The sequence below is a fragment of the Cydia amplana genome, chromosome 5 (assembly GCF_948474715.1).
Source record: "Cydia amplana chromosome 5, ilCydAmpl1.1, whole genome shotgun sequence".
NCBI lineage: Eukaryota > Metazoa > Arthropoda > Insecta > Lepidoptera > Tortricidae > Cydia > Cydia amplana.
This window is the reverse complement of record NC_086073.1, coordinates 18,560,367-18,578,124: the sequence shown is the minus strand read 5'-3', so window position 1 is coordinate 18,578,124 and position 17,758 is coordinate 18,560,367. Positions and strand designations below refer to the sequence as shown.

Genomic DNA, 17,758 nt, shown 5'->3' with positions numbered 1-17,758 from the left:
TTATGCCTACCTATTTGAAGCAGCGATTTAATTTCGATACCAGAGGGGCTACCGCGAAAACCAAAATTCGCAAATAGCGGGGATCTTCCTCTTTTACTCCAATGTAGGCGTAATAAGAGTGACAGAGAAAAAAGTCCGCAATTTGCGAACTTCGATTAGCCCTGTTTCTGCAAAATAGATAAAAGAAGTATTTATACGAGGCTCCCTTCTATCTTAAATGTCGGAAACACTTAAGAAGTCAGTACATAAATATAGATGGCGCCAGGGTTGGGCAAAATACTGGCTTCCACGTATTTGAAATACAAATTACAAAATACATTTTTAAAAGTATTTGAAATACAAAATACAAACTACTTTGGTGACGGGTATTTGAAATACAAAATACAAATTACAGTGTTTAAAATAATGTATTTCAATTACAAAATATACCTTTATTTATTTTTTTGTTTAGCATTTAGTTTTAACGTTAACGAATATCCTTTCATATAAACTTATAGGGTCATTGCGCTAGTTTTCGTCCAGCTCTAGTTTACGTCCACTTGACGAAATTTGAATATAGTATACCTACATTCCTGCACAAATTTGGACTGATTTCAATCCTTATGTCTAAGGCGTCTAAGCAATATATCTGTCTACATATAACAATAATATTTCGCAAAAAGGAAGCGCTGGTGGCCTAGCGGTAAGAGCGTGCGACTTGCAATCCGGAGGTCGCGAGTTCGAACCCCGGCTCGAACCAATGAGTTCTTCGGAACTATGTACGAAATATCATTTGATATTTACCAGTCGCTTTTCGGTGAAGGAAAACATCGTGAGGAAACCGGACTAATTCCAATTACGGCCCTCGTTTACCCTCTGGGTTGGAAGGTCAGATGGCAGTCGCTATCGTAAAAACTAGTGCCAACGCCAATTACTGGGATTAGTTTCCAAGCGGACCCCAGGCTCCCATGAGCCGTGGCAAAATGCCGGGACAACGCGAGAAAGATGAAGATTTCGCAAAAAGTAGTAAATTAAAAATAAAATATATATTTGATAATCCGTCAAGTCGTCGAAAACTAGTGCATGGACGGAAACTACTGCAATGACCCTATCCCCTAGATTTAAACGAAAAGTTCCACGCAGAAGTTGACCTAATATAGATCCAGTATCCAGCTAATGAAAATTGTATCTCGGCTGGATCGGAGGTTCGCGGTCGGCTCACAGCTTGTGCGAGAGATTAGACATTTTAGGATTATAGAATTTAATAAAATGTATTTATAGAAATGTATTTTGAAGCTTGAAGTATTTGAAATACAAAATACTAAATACATGTGAGTGCAGTATTTGAAATACCAAATACAAAATACTTTTGAGGTAGTATTTGAAATACAAATACTAAATACTAATTTGTATTTCAAATACGTATTTCAAATACATGTAATTGAAATACTGCCCAACCCTGGATGGCGCTGATTTAAAAAACGGATGAGTAAGTTCGTTGCATGTAAATAAAACTAATACTCACTTCACTTGGTCTTGCTTGCATCCATTTTTATCCACTATCACTAAGCCCGTCACTTTCGCACTTACATACTTGTTAGAACGTGACAGGCATGGTGATAAATGATAAAACTGCGACCGTGCTACTAGGGCAGCAAGAGCGAGAGACAGTTATCTGCTAGACTTAGATAAGTAGTAATATCTGCATCTAATAATTTCTTGCGATAGAAGATAGCTGCCTTCTGCTCTTTTAAGATTGCTTTTAACATAGTTGTGTAAAATTCATGCCGTTCATGTCACATTTTTGGTGAAACCATTGTAATATTTAGTTTAGTATAGCACTGTATGTAATGTACCTGTATTGAGTACGACTTTAAATACTCGGTTTCCTAATAATAACATTAAACAAAATTAACAACAAATTAATAATAAATGCTTAGAACAAATGGTAATAAAATTTCGTTATGATGTAATAATATCTTTACACATACTTTAATATTTACAATTTGGTAGTTTTTAACGTTAACTAATACATACACGATTAACTTTAATTTTACATAACAATAACAAAAAAAACTATATATTGAGAGCTATTTACATAAGCCGTTATGTCCAATCAAATTAAATTCAAACCGTTAAATTTGGCGTAGATATGCAGTATAATATATCGATTATTTCAATTATTGCACATGATATAATATAGATCCAAAAGTTTTATATACGATCACTTATTTTTATAATCAAGCGCAATCGAGTTGCAACTCTGCAGAGAATAACGCTGATATAAGTTAAAAAGATGTAATTACAAATTGAAATATCCCTTTAACATACAGTTGCGTCAAGAGTGAGTCGCTACTCGATAATGACACTACATTAAATTTCAAAGACCTATCTATGACTGGTCTATTCTATTCTAATCCATACGATAATCACCTCAACCCTAGAAAGTTTCAGATCAAACGCAACGTTCAAAGCACTTCGTTAACCCGCGCGGTTGGCAGCGCCGCCGGCACGTTATTATTTGCCGCGGCATCCTGGTTATTTGCCGTGCAATAGAACTGCTTATGGGCTTTATAGGTGTTGACATATTTGAACGAAATATCGCAAGATTTGCAGTAGTTGGGTGTTTCTTCTTCTGTGTCAGCCGGTTCTTTTTTGATGTCGACGGCGGGGATGGGGGAGGTTTCCTCTGGCTCTGGCTCGTCGGTGGCGTGGACTAGGCGGGCGTGGCGGACGACGTTGCCGCGGTAGGTGGAGGTGTAGGCGCAGGAGCTGCAGCGGTGCACGCGCTCCCCTACGGCGGGGGCGGGGGAAGTGGTTTCGCGGCTGTCTTCCTCGACCACGCAGGCTATGTAGCTCTCCTCCTGGAATTTAAAAATAACCGTTTTAAATACGTAGTTGCATAATTGATAGGAATGAAAAAGAGTAGTTTTAACTCTAATTTGGAATAAGAGCGAGTACCCATTTAAATTTTTGTCATAAAACTTTGTGATATATTTGCATGATAAGACGAGGCATTGTTAGAGGTTAAAATGACTTCCTTGCAGGTCTCAGAGGCCTCAAACGATTTTTTTTTTCAGGTAGATAAGAATTTAAGTCAAATTAACACAGTTGAGAAATGGTTACACAATTGAAAAGTTAAGGATCCATTAAGTCAATTTTATGCATGTTTAAAGTAATAAATGCGAAACTGGCTACGACTACGATTTTAAGATGAGAAAACCGAAAAATGAAACGAATGACAACTTACCTGCAAATCAGCAGGCTTCTTCGGAAAGTGCATTCGTATGTGGGTACGCATCCCGCGCAGTGTGTTGCCGCGATAACGGCAGATGGTACAGCGGAAGGCCTTGACGCCTGCGTGTGCCTCCATATGGCGCTGCGCTGCCGCCGCTGTCGGCGATACCACATCGCAGCATGGACATTTCCATCCTCCCTCCGATCCAGATGCGGGCCTAGGAGCCTCAGGAACAGACCGAGGTGAGCGCGTCTCGCGCTTTGTGCAGTAGTAGCTCTGATGCGTTGCCAAGTTGTCTAAAGAACTGAAGTGGATCCCACAAGCCAAACAGTAAAGCTGGCGGTACTGAGGCGGTGGTCCAGGCTCCGGAGGCGCAGGGCTTACCCGCTCGTCGCCGCCCGAGTTACAGTAGTGTTGCTTATGCACGCGATAATTCTCGTATTTGCAGAAGACGATGTTGCATTCTTTGCATTTAGACACGCCTTGCTTGACTAGAACTTGTGGGGAAGCGGCTGCCAGAGGCAGTTCTGAGGCTAGACGCATGGCCAGGGCTGGCGGCAGGATTACAGGCGGTACAGGGATGAATTTGCCCTCTGGCGGGGACACACTTGGGGGTTTTGGCGTTGGCCCTCTGGGGTCTTTTCGTCGGCGCTTTGGTGAGCTCTCTCCAGTAGGAGATGATGATCGACGCTGTGGCGACGGCGTGCCTGGAGACCCTGGAAGCGAGGGTGCGCAAACAATCTGTTCTGGCGTCGCGGATCGCAGCCTATTTTCCTTCTCATGCTCATCAGTACCCACTGATTCAGGAGTCCGCCGCACGCTTAAATCCAAAGGGGTACCACCATCTTTTAAAGAGTCCCGAGGCCGATTGGCTGACTTTAAAACTTCGGCATCTTTTCCATCTGAATTCATATTTGGTATAGCCCGGCTGAGCGGTTGAAATGTGCCGTTTGGCAGTAAAAAGCACGGTGTGTCTGGATCAGGTAGAGTTGTGCCCGGGAGGGTGCTCGCGCCCCGCAGCAGTGAGTACGGGACGATGAGTATAGGATTAGTAGGCAGGGCTAGCGCATATTGGTTCTGAGCGGGCGGTGTGGCTCCAGGGGATGGAGGCGCAGACCCTGAGGTAACAGAACTTCCTCTCGCTGAAGGTGCAGCAGGTTTCACCACCTGTCTCGTGCTACAGTAATGTGTTTTATGAGCTCTAAACGTCTGGATCGAGCTGAACCTTATATCACAGTCCGTGCAGTACCGGTCGGGCGACGGTTGGCCTTCGGTAGCTTCCCCGTTAGAAGTCGGGGTCGGGGCAGGGGTCCCGCTGCTGACTGGAGATGAAGAATGCATGCGCATATGTCTATTAAGGCTGACTTTCTTATCAGCGCTATACGAGCAGTAGGTGCAAGCATATTGCTTTCCTGTACGTCTCGGAGTCTTCGCATCGCTACTGGATTCATCTCCTGCGGCATCAGCGCCTGGTTCCACAGATTCCGAAGGCTTCGGCCGCCTGTTCGAACAGTAGTGTTCCTGGTGCGCTTGCAGTGTGCTTAGAGAAGAATAGCGGATGCCGCATGGCTGGCACATGTAGCCGGTCGGAGCGACCGGAAAGAGTGCAGGGAACGCCGCCGCTGTTAGAGCGAGGTAGTCCCTGGCTTGCGCTTGCGTCGTCGCAGGCGGCGGCGGGGGAGAGGGCGACGGGAGCTCGCGCTTGACGGGCGTGGCGGAGGGCGCTAGCGCGGGGTCAGTGGCGAGGCTCGTGTTGAGGCGCAGGCGCGGCGGCGAGGCGGCCGGGGAGCCCGCCGATGCCGACGCGGGCGACGCGCCGCCGCTCGATGCGGCCCGCTCTCCCCCCGAGCTCGGCGTGCGAGGTTCTCCTGGCATAGCCTCGCTCTCGTTTCCCCATTCCTCGTCCTCACCTGAAATAAGATGGATAGAATTTACATAATTTATTAAGCAGCCAGTGGGCGGATAGACGCTAATGGATATGCAAACAAAAAGTATCGAGCCCAATATCGGCTCCTATTAGTGTCGGGGAAGCGGGTGATAGTCGTCACCCGTCACGTTTCGCGCTATCAGTCGGCGTCAGTCAGATCCAGGCCCGAGTCGAGGCATACATTACGCTCCTAATTGAGACGTGCCCGCGCTATGTAAATGTCGCCGCGTGGGTGGGGCAGTACATGTTAACAAATGCGAGAAATGTTTCCAGATAATAGCGAGCTAGTCCATCAATATCGCACGCAAACAGAACAAAACCTTAACGGGCACATGTAATTGGATCTGATTTCCAGAAAATGCTCGCTCACCTTCCTTTTTCAGCGACAAGGATCTCGAGCGAGCGAGGAATTAACCTATCTTTCGCGCAGCGATCTCTCAAAACGCCAATTAATGAGAGGCTCAACTTCATTCTCCTGGCCCTGTGAAGATCATTATATGGGCACGACAGCGCGATGGACGCGACGATTGGGCGCGCGCCATCTCTCGGTAACGAATACGACTCGAATCGGATTGCGTTCGGGTCACGCTATCCTAGCGCGCGCTGATTGGCCGGCCGATGTTTGGTGACGCGCGATTGGCCGTTAGAGTATGCGCCGTCATACTCGAGTTATCGGAGTTCGTTAGCGTTCGCTAAATAAGTTATAAAGCGATTGTTCGGTGAAAGGTTGTACGTAGAATCAGATAGATGGCGTGACTGGGTGTCGTTTAGCCGCGCGCTGCAGCTCGTTTCGTTAACGTTAAAATGATATTCATCTGTAACCTTTGTCTTTATAAACATGTCAGCGAGGGCTTTAAATGAGAGAAGCATGCGATGCATAATTCGCCCGCATAGTTTTGACTAGTCATAGAACTATCAAAGGCTTTGTTGCGCCATGCATCTCGTGGGAGCAGACATGTTTGCAATCGCAATAACTCAGCGTTCAAGTACGAGCGTTAAATCTGAATTATAGAATAATGTAAAGGTTATTCCGGAGATTTGTGAGGCTATCGGTACGTAGTTGCTTACCACTGCATCTTGTGGGTAAGTAAAATATATACTTAAGTAGTTTTTATTTAAAATGTAACGTTGTTTTTACTATTTGAAATAAACAAAACAAGTTTTTGGTAGGTACATACGGTCGATAAATACGCCCATATAGGTAATCATAAGGATTTCTCGCATTAGCATACTTGCTCGCAAGGTAATAATGCTTCCTGTAGATCTATACGTAGGTTTTATATATTTCCACGTTTAAGGCCTGTCCAGACGAGAACAATTTTTCGCCAATCTAATTAAATTGTGCGATCAAATCAGGTGATGCGGACGCATCACGCAAACACCAATTTGGCCACTGTACGGGCGGGGCGAGCCACTTTCCATGATGATATTAACGCGACTTTATTATCAAGAGAATAAGAGCGTGTCAAGGTAATTTTGAGCGACTCGCCCGCTTAGCAACTTCTGCTGCTGACTGTATTACCTATTATGTACCTACTTAAACTTTTTGAACTGACGTCTTTTATTTATTACTTTACCACCGACGACGTAGAGGTTTAAATCTAAACGACAGCTAAACAAAGCGTAATTCACCATGTTCCCAAACTTGATCCGTCCGGACGTGTCGAACTTACCGAACACGTGTCATGGCTGCCATCTTGTTTTTATCTGTGGCATCGGGCCCAATTAAAATAGTCGTGCATCGGCCGCGTCAGAATCTGCAGATAGCCATCGGACCGTGAGCGATCACCAACTCCGTGATAACCGGTGTGATCCATCATCGAATACGAATGGTTTGGTAGCTGATCAGTCGTATACGAATAATAACTACTTATGTATCGCGTGATTCTGATAATCGGAATGTTGGATGATTCCGAAAAACACCCATAATCCCATGATTTCAGAGTCCGTTTTGAACTCCAGAAAATGTATTAAAAAGAAATTAAAATCCGGCAAAATTCTAAAATGTAGGCGCAGAGTCGACCTCTCACATTTTTGAATTCGTGCATTTTTTACTGACTTATTGGTCGCCAGATGATAATCTTGAAAAAAAAAATACAATCAATAGTTAACATAATTATACGTATTTAATTTACCTACTCAAAATAAAGTGCGTTTAAAAGATGTCTAAAAAATAATGTGGATTTTTTGGGTGCTGTATAGTTTTAAAGTTTTCCAAATCACCCATTGAGTTAAATTATATTACGGCTGTTTAAAAAAAAATTCATATCCAGATTTCAGACTAGAAATTTCATAACAGTCAACCCAATGGTAATTCGTTCAAATGTCAAATACGAGTTGCTCGAGCATGAAATTGATTTTCCGATATCACAGCGATAAAGTTTATAAATAAAACATAACATGTATTATGTATGCCGTTGTGATTGATCTCGGCCTGTCGCCGCCTTCATAACTGTTGTTATGCAGTAAACCTTTACATTTACGGGGTTCCGTATACGAATGGTAATAGCGGAACCCTACTTGGAATTGCCAGATAAAAAATCGACAAAATTTCTTATTTTAAAACAACATTCATTTCATTTTTGTGTCCACATCATCTGACTAAAATGATAATTTAATTTGGCGGCAAATTGGGCGAAAAATTGGTATAGCCGTTAGCTAACATTGCTTAGAATCCGAAATTTATAGTGCCAATTCACACTTTGTCGTGACGCTTGATGAGTTAGCTTGGTTTAACTCAAACTACTTCCCTAGGCGCGCTCGAATAAAAAAAATGCGAGTAGGTATAATGTTAATACCCATTCCATTTAGTCTAGTAGATAATCTCTCACTCGTGCGGGATCATGAATGCTATGTTTAAATTTTATAATGATCGATATTGAAAGTGAGGTAACTCATTGGTGCATAAGTTAGCATCGGCATTGACTTGCCACTCTACTTGTATCGGCAGATCTTGCAGTAATTATGGGAATTAAATGAGCGCTTTACGGAGCAAAAGAGAGCAGTATTTAGTTATTAGACAGGTCAGTAACTGACATGACAATTCAACCATGTAAGGTTTATATTTGCTTGTTTGTACAAATTCGATTCTTCTAAATCAAAGTATTGAGTTATTTTTGTGGTGACAGAATAAATTATAATTTACCACTTTTGACACCTGTTCTAATGTAGGTTGTGCTATATAACGTGTTCTCGGTGCCTAACTTTTACCATAAGTTCATCTTATATTAATTTGTAACAAAATAACAAACGAAAACTGTGAATTACTAGAGTTAGACAGTCAAATACTAGGACAAGGGTAATATCATCTAAATAAGGACAATATTAGATATTTGATTCAGTAGAACAGGATCCACACGACCATGTGGAAAAAAAATAAAGAAAGAAAGAAAAATAGTCATCCCATCATGAATCTTATGATTGCTGCCAGTCAGATTTCTAGAACTAACATCATTTAACGTTGTCTTTTAACTAAATCGAAATGTAATCGACCAAACTTTTCTACTAAAAAACTATTTATCAATGCTGCCATCTAGAATCTACGCCCTGTCAACTTAGCGTCACTACAACTCGGACACCATTAGCGGTGTTGCCAGCTAAAAATAAAACCATAGACAATGGTTGACGGACTGTAGATTATCGATGTTGGCATCTTGATGCTGCGTTAGTATGTTAGTTCATCTGTCATGCGGTAAAGACGGGGTGTTTAATTTGAATTGAGAATGCTTGAAATACAATCGCTCCTGTTTTGGTTTTGTTTTTTAATGTAAGTAACGTTTTTTGTTTGTGGTTAACAAGCGTTATATTGTATGGATTGGAGAAACAAGGTTGTAATTGGTCTGGTAAGCTAAAGAATGAGATTTTTCTGGTTGTGGAGTGTAAAAAAATGTGGTAAAAGGTGAAATTTTGGGGCAGTGAGTAGTGCGCAAGTAGGTACCTACTAGTACTTTGTATGATGAAAAACTTTACTAATAGCTCGATAACTATGGCAAGCTTTAGAAGTCCATTGATAAAAAGTCAGATGAATAAAAACGCTAATTTGTGCCAGTAGGCACTGATTCGGAAAAAAAATAAACCACAGATTAAACTGTCAATGGAACGTTACGGGGGTGCTTGAGTGGAAATCGACGCCCTCTTTAGTGAGAAATTGGCATTTTTATTATGGTATTAAGTTGCATCCACATCGCAGTTTTTTGTGTAGCAAGTGTAGCAACACACCACAAAAGTTAACTGCATTGTGGATGCACTTTTATTAAACGTCAGCCAGCGTATTATGCATAGCTTTATCCATCTTTATCCACGTGATAAAATAACTGTCACTGTTTAACACCGTGGGAAAGAAAGTGACGGACACCGTTTTATCACGCTGTCACGTAGACAAGAACGACCATCATATCCGTACAGAACTGTATTTTAGGGCAAAATTGGTATTAAAATTCAACTTTCTAGAATGTTCTTCCAATGAAAGAAATAGTATATAAAACCCTACGTATCTAGCAAATGAGTGGCGGACAATATTCCATACATTACAGCTATCTGCGCCGACGACATCAAGATTTATTCGTCATGCGCGGGACATGCCCACTACAAGGAAATGTTTATCTACCTCGCTTACCAACGTTTTTGCCGCACGTTTCCATTATACGACACGAGATTATGTATACGCTTTTATGTAGGCCTTTATTAAATATCCCATTGTTTTTAGGGTTCTATACCTCGAAAGGAAAAAACGGAACGCTTATAGGATCACTCGTCTCTGTCTGTCTGTCAGACCGACCCCCCCCCCCTTATCTCCGAAACTACTGGGTCTAAAATTTTGAAAAAATACACTAAATAGTTCTTTACCTATAGATGACAGGAAAACCTATTAGAAATATGGAAAGCGAGTCCTACTCGCACTTGGCCGGTTTTTTGTGTCAGTGTCGATCCTTTAACGAAAACGCAAAATCTGGCTTGAAGGACCAATTTATTTATTAAGGCTTTGACAGACGTTGCAACCAATGGCAAGCGATTTTAGATAATTGCTGACTAAGTTAGAGCAACGAATTCGATCGTTCGACCAAATGCCGCAATGTTTTGCAAATCAAATGCGATTATCGGTGACGTTTGGAGAGGTCATCACTGTATAAAGGTGACAGTCCATTTCCAACCGCAGCTGCACTACTGTTTATTTTACTATGGAAATTGACAGTAACAGCGACGCGTTCAGTACCAGTAGTAGTAGTAGTAGTAGGAATGTTACCCTAAGGGTCCAGTGAAATACGACATAGACTATCGTCCATCATTTAATTAAATGCTGCATTGTAATAACAATGTCAATAGGTTGGAACGCTGGTTAGATTCCAGCCTGGGGCACTGGAGGCCTTGGTCACTTTTTAGTATATGACATTTATTTCAGTTTAAAATCACACTAAATTAAAAATATTCCTTTCGTATCGTGTGTCAATGGACCCATGCTCGCGTCCGCGACACCGGACGATAGCGGAATCGAACCCGCGATATGTTAATGCCGGTCCGATCGTGACGCACGCCCGTCCGCCACTTCATCGCCATCTGATTATATATTTACTAAATAGTAAATAGACGTACGGAAGATTAGAGGGTGGGAACGCTGAGCTCCATAAACTTTCGTGAAGGAGGAATTTATAGAGGACACCACTAAGTGTAAGCAACATTTTGTATTAAGAGTTAGACGAAACCGCGGTCAAAAGCCGCTCCCATACATATGGAAGTTACGCTCTCATTTTACAACGATATGCTTAAATTTCATAAAACTAGTTAATGTTAAATTAATATCTAACCAAATTAATAACTATCTGACGTTTTTACGACTATAAATGGGGTACCTACAAACATGTATTTTTTTAAATAAAAAATAGAAATAATATTATATGAAAAGTAAAACCGGCCAAGTGCGAGTCGGACTCGCGCACGGAGGGTTCCGCACCATCAACAAAAAATAGAGCAAAACAAGCAAAAAAACGGTCACCCATCCAAGTCCTGACCCCGCCCGACGTTGCTTAACTTCGGTCAAAAATCACGTTTGTTGTAAGGGAGCCCCACTTAAATCTTTATTTTATTCTGTTTTTAGTATTTGTTGTTATAGCGGCAACAGAAATACATCATCTGTGAAAATTTCAACTGTCTAGCTATCACGGTTCGTGAGATACAGCCTGGTGACAAACGGAAGGAAGGACGGACGGACGGACAGCGGAATCTTAGTAATAGGGTCACGTTTTTACCCTTTGGGTACGGAACCCTAAAAACGGTTTTAAAAGACTGTCTAAGACACGAGGGAATGATTGACTGAGGTATTTACCCAGCAGTAAAAAAAATAAAATAAATAAATAAAATAAAATACTATTGCGATGTAGATATCGCAGTAAAACCTCCAACTACCCTTATCCGTAACTAATTAACATCCCCTAATCACCGTAAAAATGGAGGGAAATTAACAAAATGCTAACAAAAAATTAACCCACTTTCTTATTAACCCTTTTCACATTTCCGATACAAAAAGGCATAAAACCTGTGAAAACCCTTGGCGCCTACGGCCTTTAGTTTCGTGACGTTGGCAATCGTGTGATCGCTACCCTGCAAAGTTAAAGAGGTCATTAAGTTGCTTGACAAGTGGGTGCTTGAGGCCTTTTTGATTTAATGGCGTAATGCGGTATGATTGATGTAGAAAAAGTTAATATTCATGAAGTCTTGCTAAATGTACTTGCGGGTTTGAGAGCTGGTGAAACGTGGACGCGGCATATTTGAGACATTAAATATATGTACACTCCCTACAAAAAAAAAAACAGATTTAGGAGTTTTGATGTTATTTCTATTCAAAATCACGAGCTCTTACGATCCTAATAGGTGAAGTGTCCCAAAATTTCCATACATTTTTCGTTCCTTCCATTCCATTACCGTCATACAAAGTTTATGAAAATGGTAACGGTATGGAAATATCAGTATTGGGATTCTGTTTTCTCCTGCTAGGATCAAAAGAGCTCGGGGTTCAGTGGAATCAGCATAAAAAAAATCCAAATTAAAAATAGTGTAACATTAAATAAACTGGTAAATACAACTTTACCAATAAAAATTTGTTGCAAGTTTTCCTTGTCCAATCGTAAGCAAAAAGAAAAGAACACACAATGCCGCATCCATCCCCACTTTCTCTAAAGAGGGTCATTCATCAACAGAAGTAACATACTCGTAATTAAAAAAATAGTTACAACACGTGCGATGCCGAGATAACGGGGAATTAAACAGCTTTTGATAATAGCTTTTGTAGAACCTTCATTTGCAGTTTACCTAGTGGGAAAAGTATTGTTTTATATTTCAGAAAAATGTACAACATTGCGGCAGGTATATAGTACCTTTTACCTGCCGCAATGTTGTATATATTTTTTTCTATTCAGAAAGCTTACCGTCAACATTAAAAAATAACAAACTATATTTTTCAACAGGCGACTTACCCATCGTTACAATTCTAGGGCAATCGCTTTCGTAAAAACTAGTGCCTACGCCAATTCTTGGGATTAGTTGCCAAGCGGACCCCAGGCTCTCTTGAGCCGTGGCAAAATGCCGGGATAACGCCAGGTAGATGATGAATTTAGCTTGCAAGACTTGACCCGATCATACAAACATTTAAAGTTAAATAAAAGCTTGTAATAAAACTATAGATTGTTATGAGATTTACATTTTTTTATGAGAGGCAATAAATAATTTACTTACTTCAACAGTTGAGAACATCAAAAATAAAAAATCTGCCAAAAGTTAGTTAACAAAAACAATAACTCAACTGCCATTAAAAAGTGCAATCTCATCAAAAATCCTAATTTAGTATAGTGCTGAAAATTCAGGCCGGTATTTTAATAGTCTATAATTTCAGTAAATACTGTTTTATTCTTATTTTCGTCTAGGTATCGTGCTCGCAATCTTATGCAATTTAGAACCTAAATTAACAAGTTATTTAAGTAAAAACTTAAACCTGCCTATGATTGCATGTCGAGTTTTTTTTCATTCCTCATACATTTAAAGTAGGTTACAGTCAAATGGGATAACTGGGGACAAATGGAGTAACTTTAGACAATAATTGACTATGAACTTATCTAGTTCAAAAAAATCGACCCTAAGACTGGTAAATCCTGATTCAAAGATTTTAAACTTTAAATACACTGCTGTTTTGTGTTAGCCGCGTTTATATATATTTTTAATACTATGTCAGTGGCAAACAAAGCATACGGCCTGCCTGATAGTAAGCAGTCACCGTAGCCTAAGGACGCCTGCAACTCCAGAGTTGTTATATGCGCATTGCCGACCCTAACACTCCGCACCCTCATTGAGCTCTGGTAACCTTACTCACCAGCAGGAACACATATGATTAGGGTCAGTAGGGTCTAGTGTTATTTAGCTGCGGGTTTCTGTAAGGTAGATTCGACATCAAAATAAAAACCAGCCTATTTAACACATACTTAAACACTATTTTAAGCGAAGTCATGAGGCTCAAGCGCACGACGGGGCGTGGTCGTATTAAAGAAAGAACGATCGCCCTCACAACTCATGCTGCCTTAGTACTTGCTTGGCTAATACGTATGACATTCTTTGAAATAACTGCTGCTTGCTATAAATAACTACGTTTCTTACTAAAGCATACCTACTTAGTGTTTCTTACTAAAATTTGACAAAAATAGAGCACATCTGATGTCATTGTTTCTGGTTGTAAGCACTTCAGGTCTCATTGGCGTCTTTCTGTATCTCATCTTAGACTTTCTTTCTTTTCTTTATTTTTATTCTAGGCAACTATTTATTTATTCATATTTTGATAAGTTAAAATACGTAGGTAGGTACCCGTTACCTGCCTAGAAGTTAAATTATTCCATGATGAACAGTAAAAATGTAGGTCAAAAATTCAAGATATTTGATTTCTACATCACTAAAGTCTTTTTATTACAAAAGCAACAGCAATTCTATAATAGATTTTTTCAATATATGTGTGTACGTATTGTATTGTATCCCAAACCGACCTGTACTTTCTTGTGTCCTTCCATAATCTGTGCAGCAGTTTCGTGTGACTGTGCTTTAATTTCCTGAAAAATTTGATTCATACGTCCAGCCACACGCAATGTGAGGGAAAAAATCTTTGCATACTTTAACTATGAATATGCAGTGTTATAAAACTGTAAAAAGTTTTTTTTTTCAAAGTTTGGCCTTTTATGTATATTATACAACGTGTACTTACCATATAAATGGAGAAAAATATTAAAAAAAAAACTTTATTCTATTTAATCTTGTTTAGAGTTCGGTACAACAGAGGCTGAAAGCTTATTGAGATAACATAAATTATGTATAGTATTCGATATTAAACTTTCGTGAGACATATTTTAAACTGTTTATACGACAAAAAAAAAACCAAGAGAATTTAAAAATTCGTCGTATAAACAGTTTATGTATAATATTTATAACTTTACAATTTTTCTCTTTTTTCAAGAGATTTAATGACGACCAATCGCATTGTTTTAGTTCACTATGGTGTAAGGTGTAAACTAGATTAGCATCGGATCTAACAAGTTTTAAAACCAATAAAACTGTTTAAATAAAAAAATCCTTGAGATTAAAGTGATGGCAAAGGATTGTAATTAAACTCTACCCTTTTCTTCTATGGTGTAAGGTGTAAACTAGATTAGCATCGGATCTAACAAGTTTTAAAACCAATAAAACTGTTTAAATAAAAAAATCCTTGAGATTAAAGTGATGGCAAAGGATTGTAATTAAACTCTACCCTTTTCTTGGCAATGTATCCTACTCGTACGTGATACATAATTTTACATCCTATTTTGTATTTTTTCTAAGAGCATTTTTCGTTCTATCGGGCGCAATCGAGGCTTGAACTCACGATTTTTTGCCAAGCAAAGGGTCAACAAAGAATTTCTACAAATCCCGTCCACAAGTCCAGTAGGGCTGAGATGGTTTGATTTTTTATCATCTGTCATCATGCCTGTCACGATATAACTGAACAAGTATGTAAGTGCGAAAGTGACGCATGACATATGCATGACATGACAAGTGATAAAAATGCGACCATGATACCGCCGCTGGGGTCTATTACGGCAGTAACTCAGGAACAAGTAAACACAGCGCACGACGCATTTGCATTGCTATCGACTTTTTAAATCTATGCAAAACGCGCGATACGGCAGCAAACACATGCGACTGCCTTTGATTAATAACTAAGGATATTTTAGAAGGAATTTGGATAATTATAATTACTTTTATTTAAGAACCCTTTTGAATGTTTAAGTAAGTAGGTACGTACTAATAATTAAGCCAATTAACTTTTATATTTTGCATAGAATTTCTGTAGAATACCTATTCTACCTACCTAGGTATAAGAACGTTACTATTAGACACACACGGTGTAAGTTTTGTAAATATAATAATTTGATCGATTTAATTCCTAAAAATCGAAAATAAGGTTTGTACTGGTCACGTACTGGTACTACCTTCTTCGATGAAAAATCGTAATTCAAAAGCAGTTTCAATAAATGTTTATTACAGTTTGTTGCATAAATCATCTGTCAAGATGTTAAAGGCCTGAATGATATTGTATTGACGACTGGTCTGGCCTAGTTGGTATAGTGACCCTGCCTGTTAAGCCGCGGTCCTGGGTTCGAATCCTGGTAAGGGCATTAATTTGTGTGATTAACACAGATATTTGTTCCCGAGTTTTGGGTGTTTTCTATGTATTTATGTATTTGTATATTATATATAGGTATGGTTGTCTGAGTTAGAGATGCACCGGATATCCGGTTACTATCCGGTATCCGGCCGTTATTTTGGTATCCGGCCGGATACCGGATAGTGACCTACTATACGGCCGGATACCGGATAGTAAAATTAACACATTTTGGGGTAAAAAATGGAATCTAAGAAACAGTCACGGTCATAATGCTAACGACACAGTAGATAGAAATGAATACGTAACCAATGTCACACAATACACTTATTTGTTTACACAAAAATACGCGTGCGCACTTGTAACTATAAACGAACTTACTACGTAATGACATGATAAAACTCGTTACGCTCCTAGAAATGTGTCCGCGTGTGTGTGTGTACCGGATATTCGGCCAGTGTCCAGGCCGGATATCCGGTATCCGGCCAAACAACTATCCGTAGCATCTCTAGTCTGAGTACCCACAACACAAACCTTCTTGAGCTTACTGTGGGAGTTAGTCAATCTGTGTAAGAATGTCCTATAATAATATTTAATATGAATATAATTGTACGGTATTTGCCATGTTTAGGGTTTGCACGACGGATCTGAAATGTACGGGAAGACCCGCGGATCCGGTTCCAGGTAATTTCATACATTTCGGATCCGGATTGCAAACCCTAGCCATGTTGTCCCCCCTATAATGCTACGCTCACTGTATGTATTCGAATGGCTCCTCTACACGATGGGCCAACGCCGGCCACTCCAAGGGACGCATTTTTATGCGTTAGAGGGAGCAAGTGATATTGCTATCTCATTCTACCGCATGGCTGCGTCCCTTGGAGTGGCCGGCGTTGGCCCATCGTGTAGAGGAGCCATAAAATAACTTTGTATCTCAATAGTCAATCAATTTGTGCGGAAAGAGTCGTGAAATGTATGGGATCCAATACATTCTACGACCTACGACTCTTCTCTTTCCGCAAAGACTCTAAATTTATTGACTATTGATAAAAAGTTATTTTAAGAATACATATTATACATAAGGGCATCTACTATGCTAATCACTTGGAGATACACCTACAGATACCTACTCGGCTGCTTGTGCTTAAAAATAAACAGGTTTTTTTTTCTATTTTTATATTGATGTTTAATATAATTATTTATTTACCTATATCAAAAACCGGTAAGCGGTAGGTAGCGACGCAATAATCTCAGCACATATTTGGAATACTTGGGTTCGCCGTATCGACTCAATAAATTCAACCACTTATTATAATTACCATTTCGACAAAATGGTTGCCAATATGGCGCGAAACGATTGATTATCGCGCGATAAATAAACAAGACAGAGCTTGCATACAGAATCCAAGTCTCAGGTGGGCCAGTGTAATGATCACGTGTGGCGTTCGAACACGAAAAATCGGTTATTGATTTGTTGTTTAAAGCGCATTTCGCGCGTATAAATATTTGGGGATTCACTCGACAGGATCACTCAACTTGTCAAAATACTGTTTCGTTTTAATAACAACAACTTCCGTGATACACAGACATATAATAAATATATTATATATTTTTGCCACATTTGGTCCGGGGGCTAATCAGAGTGGGGGTAATATTTTATTTGTTAAGTTATTTAGGTTTACTCATTCTTAGGTTTATTTTAGTTTAGAATTTGTATGTTTACTCAATATGTTAAAAAAGTAACATAGAATAGATTATTATGTTATTATGTTTATTTCAATAAAATAGGTCTATTAGAAAATCTATCTATCTTAGATTTTAAAATCAGCTATCTTCGACTTCAAAAGAAGTGAGTAACTCTTTTAAAAATACTTAATATTATGGTGTTTTGTTATATTTTAATTATATTTGACTATTGTATGTATGCCAGTCTGTAAGTTGAGGACTC

The 17,758-nt window shown here is 39.7% G+C and overlaps 1 protein-coding gene across 2 annotated transcripts in view; it reads right to left on the bottom strand.

The window, feature by feature from the left end:
* Window positions 1-1,667: 1,667 nt before the first annotated feature.
* The window catches only part of LOC134648318 (zinc finger protein ush), a 269,240-nt gene continuing 253,149 nt past the window's right edge, over window positions 1,668-17,758 (bottom strand). The window contains exons 2-3 of one of the 2 annotated variants that reach the window (XM_063502816.1): window positions 3,230-5,127; window positions 1,668-2,843 (exon numbers count right to left, since the gene is read on the bottom strand). In XM_063502816.1, coding sequence (XP_063358886.1) covers window positions 2,448-2,843; window positions 3,230-5,127 — 2,294 coding nt within the window. In that variant the 3' untranslated portion in view covers window positions 1,668-2,447. The remainder of the gene's footprint in view (window positions 2,844-3,229; window positions 5,128-17,758) is intronic. The other variant, XM_063502815.1, reaches the window with a different exon arrangement.